The 5066-nt window shown below is 38.1% G+C and overlaps 1 protein-coding gene and 1 non-coding gene across 2 annotated transcripts; both read right to left on the reverse strand.

Moving 5' to 3' along the window:
- Positions 1–620: 620 nt before the first annotated feature.
- On the reverse strand, positions 621–2890 carry LOC133779006 (uncharacterized). The gene is made up of 4 exons (XM_062219012.1): positions 2887–2890; positions 1523–1734; positions 1096–1374; positions 621–998 (listed from the first exon to the last, which is right to left on the reverse strand). Exons 1-4 carry the CDS (start codon positions 2888–2890, stop codon positions 621–623), a joined length of 873 nt encoding a protein of 290 aa, XP_062074996.1.
- Positions 2891–4613: 1723 nt separating this feature from the next.
- Positions 4614–4719, reverse strand: LOC133780854 (small nucleolar RNA R71). Its single transcript, XR_009869663.1, has one exon. It is a non-coding gene; the product is annotated as a small nucleolar RNA R71 (small nucleolar RNA).
- Between the last annotated feature and the right edge of the window lie 347 nt (positions 4720–5066).

Below are 5066 nucleotides of genomic sequence, written 5' to 3' on the forward strand. Positions count from 1 at the left end.
TCAAATAAATCAACAACCACATCCTCATCCCATTCTCGCACTGGCACTTTCATTAAATTATCCACTTGCATGTTGTTGAGCGCTGGATGCACAGACACCACACATGGGTTGGAGTCATCTAACAACCAAGGCTCCCCAAGTATATTAATCGAAATTCCTGTGCCAATACTACAACAAACCCCTGCTTTCACTAAACTTTGGGCCTCCCAAATACTACGTCAAATGAAACTATGATTGTGACCCAGATGAGCCCCCAAATAGTTCGTCTTAGGGTAGTACCTTTCTTTATATATCCGTCCCACTAGTGAGTTTTCATTAGCCAGCAGTCTCCACCCTTGCTTTCCCAAAAGATCTAGATTAAACTCTCTCAAATTACGGAAACCCATGCCCCCAACTGCCTTGTGCTTGCACATTCCTTGCCAACCCATCCAACGAATGCCCTTCCCATGACTAGAAGAAGAATTCCACCATAACTTGTTCATCAACCTCTCCATATCTTTGCAAGTCTCCAGAGGAAGGAGAAACACACTCATTTCATAATTGGGCAGCGAATGAGCATTAGTCTTCAACAAGATTTATTTTCCTGCCTTAGACAAAAACTTCCCATTCCACCATTCAACTCACTTCTGAATTCGATCTTTTAGAAAACCAAGTATTGTTGATTTGTTCCTTCCCATCATATTAGGCAACCCTAGATAAGTACTACCAACTTCCACCTCCGCTATGCCCAATACTGAACAAATCTGATTCTTAGAGTTCTGATATGAATTTGTACTGAAAAACACAGAAGACTTGTCCAAATTTATCTTCTGACCCGAAGCCTTTTCACAACTATCAAGCAACTCCAACACATTTCTCACTTCTCCCTCGGTAGCTTGACAATAAAGATAACTATCATCAGCAAATAACATCTGAGAAACCACAGGGGCCCCTCTAGCCACCTTACACCATTTTAAACGACCCCGTCTCTCATATTTGTTAATGAGAGTAGAGAATCCCTTAGCACAGAGAATAAACAAGTACAGTGATAATGGATCTCCTCGTCGGGATAATCAACCCTATCTCCTGGCCGCCATGCACTATGCAGTATCTGACTGTAGCCACACATGATAAGACCATATCCACCCATCTTCTTGTGAATCCCATCTTCCCCAAAATTGCACGAAGATAAGCCCACTCAATACGATCACAGGCCTTACTCATATCTAATTTAAGGTCCATGTATCCCTTCTTACCCTTTCTTTTCTGCTTGAGATAATGCATGACTTCAAAAGAGACCATGAAGTTATCAGAAATCAACCTCCTAGGTATAAAAGCACTTTGAGTGTCTGAAATCACATGGCCCAGCACTAGCTTCAACCTGTTTGCAATCACCTTCGATATTATTTTATACAACACATTACAAAGTGATATCAGCCTCAAATCTCCCATATTCATAGGTTGTTTCTTCTTTGGAATAAGAACAACATTGGTGTCATTTAGGCCCTCTGCTAATAAACCACTAGTAAAAAAAATCATGAACCTGCTGCATAGCATCACTACCCACAATACTCCAAAAATTTTGATAAAACTCAGGAGTCATACCATCAGGACCTGGAGACTTATCTGGATTCATTTGGAATAGTGCATCTTTTACTTCCTTCTTTGAAATAGGCATTAGCAATTCCATATTTTTCTCATCGGTAATTGAAGGGGTAATGCAATCTAGCACATCCTCCCAATCCGTATTAGATGCTGTAAAAAGATGCTCAAAATAACTCCTTATAACATCAGACAAGCCATTCTCCCAGTCAACCCAAGCCCCATAACTCCCTTGCAATCTATGAATCTAATTTTTACGTCTACGAGCAGTAGCAGTTAAATGGAAATACTTACTGTTCTGGTCACTTGCTTGTAGCCACACCTCCAAAATACTTCCCTTTGTTCTAAAATCTCAAACAACTTCTTTTGCTCTTCTTCATAGCTCTTAATAGAATCCAGATCCTTACCTTATTTCAAACTTCTTATATGCCTCTTATAGTCCCAAATCCAGAGCCTAAAATTACAAGTATACTCAGAGCCCCACTGCAACAAAATCTCTCCATAGTGCTGAATCTTACTTTGAATGTCTATGTTACCACAAATCTCCCAACTATCTTTTACCACCTATTTACACAATGGTTCTCTCAACCAGGCATTTTCAAATTTAAACTTCCTCATCCTTGGGCCATAAACCTTATGAATTAATTCAAGCATCAACAGACAATGATCAGAATAAGAAAGTACAAGATTACTTAGCTTTGCATTTGTAAAATAATATGCCCATTGCTGCGTGATAACTCTAGGAATTAGAGTTATTTTTATGCTTTCAAACTTATAATTTTATCAAGAAAAAGTGGTTTAAGGTGTTTTGTAGTGTCTTTATTTTCGTTTTGTCATATATTAAATATAATAAGATAATATTAGATATTAGTATATTGCTAGAAAAATATACCCTAAACTGTGAAATTTTGCCTTGGCAGGTGGTTGGTAGAATTTTCGTCATTTGGAAAGAAATTGAAGCTTTAAATGGTTTCAGCAGGAGGGAATGCTGCAGCATTGCGTTCTGCCAGCCAATCTACTTGGATGACCCACATGGAAGCTACCATTTAATTCTCTAGCTCACTTTGGGGATTAATTAAATTGGGTTGCATGATAAATAGATAAATGCTTATTGGGCTTCATTTTGCCTTGGACCAATTTATGGAAAAGAGGACAAAAAAGGGAACAAAAGAAGAAAGAAAAGAGAGGCCCACGTGACCCATAGAGGAGCAAGTGACCTAGAGAAAAGAGTGTCTTCTTTTCCAATTGGGGATACACGGCTGATAGACAGAAAGAAGAAGGCAGCCGCCTGAGCAAGAGATATACCCATTTTGGCAGCCATTAAAAGAGGAAAGAAGGAAAGAGAGAGGATTTGAAGGAAGAAGACAAAAAGAGAAGGGTTATTTGGGGGACACTCCTTAATATTCTTGGCTTGTTTTTCTTTCCCTTCTATCTTATAACTTAATTATTTCTTGCATTTATTTTGATTATGATGATTATAAGTTGGGGTTATTTTGTGTTTACAGTTATGAACTAATTCTCTTAAAGTTAGGATAATTAAGAAACCTTGTTATGCAATTGTGGAACTTTGCTATTGATGCTTAATGCTAATTGAGGTTTATTCATTCAAGTAATTTTCATGCTTAATATTTGCTATTGCTTGATCACTTTTAGTAAATGATTGAAACAATTAAGATTACTGAGAAGGATTATAATTATTGGACAAAAGACTTGAATGGTGCAAGATTAATTTCTTTGATTTTAATTTTGTGAGGGTATAGACATATATCTTTGCCTTGCATAATCTAATAGAATTGGTGCTTGATATGAAATTCTTGAAATTAAATTAACTTAGACATAAGTAATTTAATTAGAGAGTTAAACCCATTTGATTTCGACAGAAACTTATGGACTTGATTAGAATTCTTGATTAGTAAACTATCAGTGTGCCACAGCATTTTCATAGCATTGCGTCCAGTAATTGCAAAACAGGGGGGAATTAATTATCCTAGCTTACCATTTCATTATCAACTGATTTTCATATTGCATCCCATTAATTTAGATTTTAAATTCAGTTGTTAGTTATTTTTAATCGCATATAAAAAAGTCAACTTCCAATTTAATTTGAGTTTGGTTCTTTTATTTTTAATCATTTTGCTAAACTTTAATTTCACAATTTTAAGCTTAAAAACAATCCTTGTGGATACGATATTGGGTTCTTATCACCTTATTACTTGTTGACAGTGTACACTTGCACTCACATTAAATTTTGCACAACAAGTTTTTGGCGCCGTTGCTGGGGATTGTTTAAAGTCATTTATTGGGAAATTAAGTATATTGCAATTTGGTTTAAATTTTTTTGGTACTAACTTGGGTGATTCTCGTGCAATTTTAGGTTTATACAGTGTATGAGCGAGAATCAAGACCCTGAACTACTTCCCATTGATCTAGAAATCGAGCGTACCTTTAGAAGAAGGCGAAGAATACAAAAGTCAAAAAGGGAAGTAGTAGTGATGGATGCTGAGCAAGGGGCTCAACAGGGAGCTGCCCAAAGGGTAGCAAATCTATCAAGAGTCGCTCATGATCCACCAGTAAATATAGCAGGAGTTGCTCAAGATCGAGTAGCTCAAGGGGGAGTAACTGCCAACAATGGGCAAAATGCAGTTATTGTAGCTGATGACAGAGATCGTGCTATCAGGAAATATGCTCTCCTCCTCTTCAATGAGCTCAATCCAGGCATCGTCAGACCAGAAATTCAGGCAGCCCAGTTTGAATTGAAGCCAGTCATGTTCCAGATGCTTCAAACTGTGGGTCAATTTAGTGGGATGCCAACAGAGGATCCTCACATTCACCTTCGCTTGTTCATTGAAGTAAGTGACTCTTTCAAGCTACCCGGAGTGACAGAGGATGCATTGAGACTAAAGTTGTTCCCATACTCCTTGAGAGATAGAGTCAGAGCTTGGTTGAACTCTTTGCCATCTGATTCTGTGAGTACTTGGCAAGAGTTGGCTGAGCGGTTTTTGATGAAGTATTTTCCTCCCACTAAGAATGCCAAGCTCCGCAACGAGATTACTTCATTTCAGCAACTTGATGAAGAATCTTTATATGAGGCATGGGAGCGGTTTAAGGAGTTGTTGCGCAATGCCCTCATCATGGCATTCCTCATTGCATCCAGGTGAAGACATTTTATAATGGTCTAAATGCCCATACTAGAATGGTGGTTGATGCTTCAATGAACGGGGCTCTTCTTGCTAAGTCCTATAATGAGGCATATGAAATACTTGAGAGGATATCCAACAACAACTATCAGTGGCCCACTTCTAGATTGTCTACAGGTAGAAAGGTGGCTGGTATTCATGATGTAGATGCCATCACTTCTTTGGCAGCCCAAGTCTCCTTTATTTCTAATATGCTCAAAACAATGAATATGGGAATGAATCAGTCAATGGGGCAGCCCATGGGGACACAAATGAGGCCTATGGAGAACATTTCTTATGTGTATTGTA

Source organism: Humulus lupulus, chromosome 5 (assembly GCF_963169125.1).
Source record: "Humulus lupulus chromosome 5, drHumLupu1.1, whole genome shotgun sequence".
In the NCBI taxonomy this organism is placed as follows: Eukaryota; Viridiplantae; Streptophyta; class Magnoliopsida; order Rosales; family Cannabaceae; genus Humulus; species Humulus lupulus.

What these genes read in the sequence shown, in the direction of transcription:
- LOC133779006 (XM_062219012.1), bottom strand. An exon ending in GTAGTGATGCTATGCAGCAG is followed by an intron (nt 1,375 to 1,522) that starts GTTCATGATTTT and finishes ATAATATCGAAG; the next exon opens with GTGATTGCAAACAGGTTGAA. An exon ending in TCTTATCATGTGTGGCTACA is followed by an intron (nt 999 to 1,095) that starts GTCAGATACTGC and finishes CTCTGTGCTAAG; the next exon opens with GGATTCTCTACTCTCATTAA.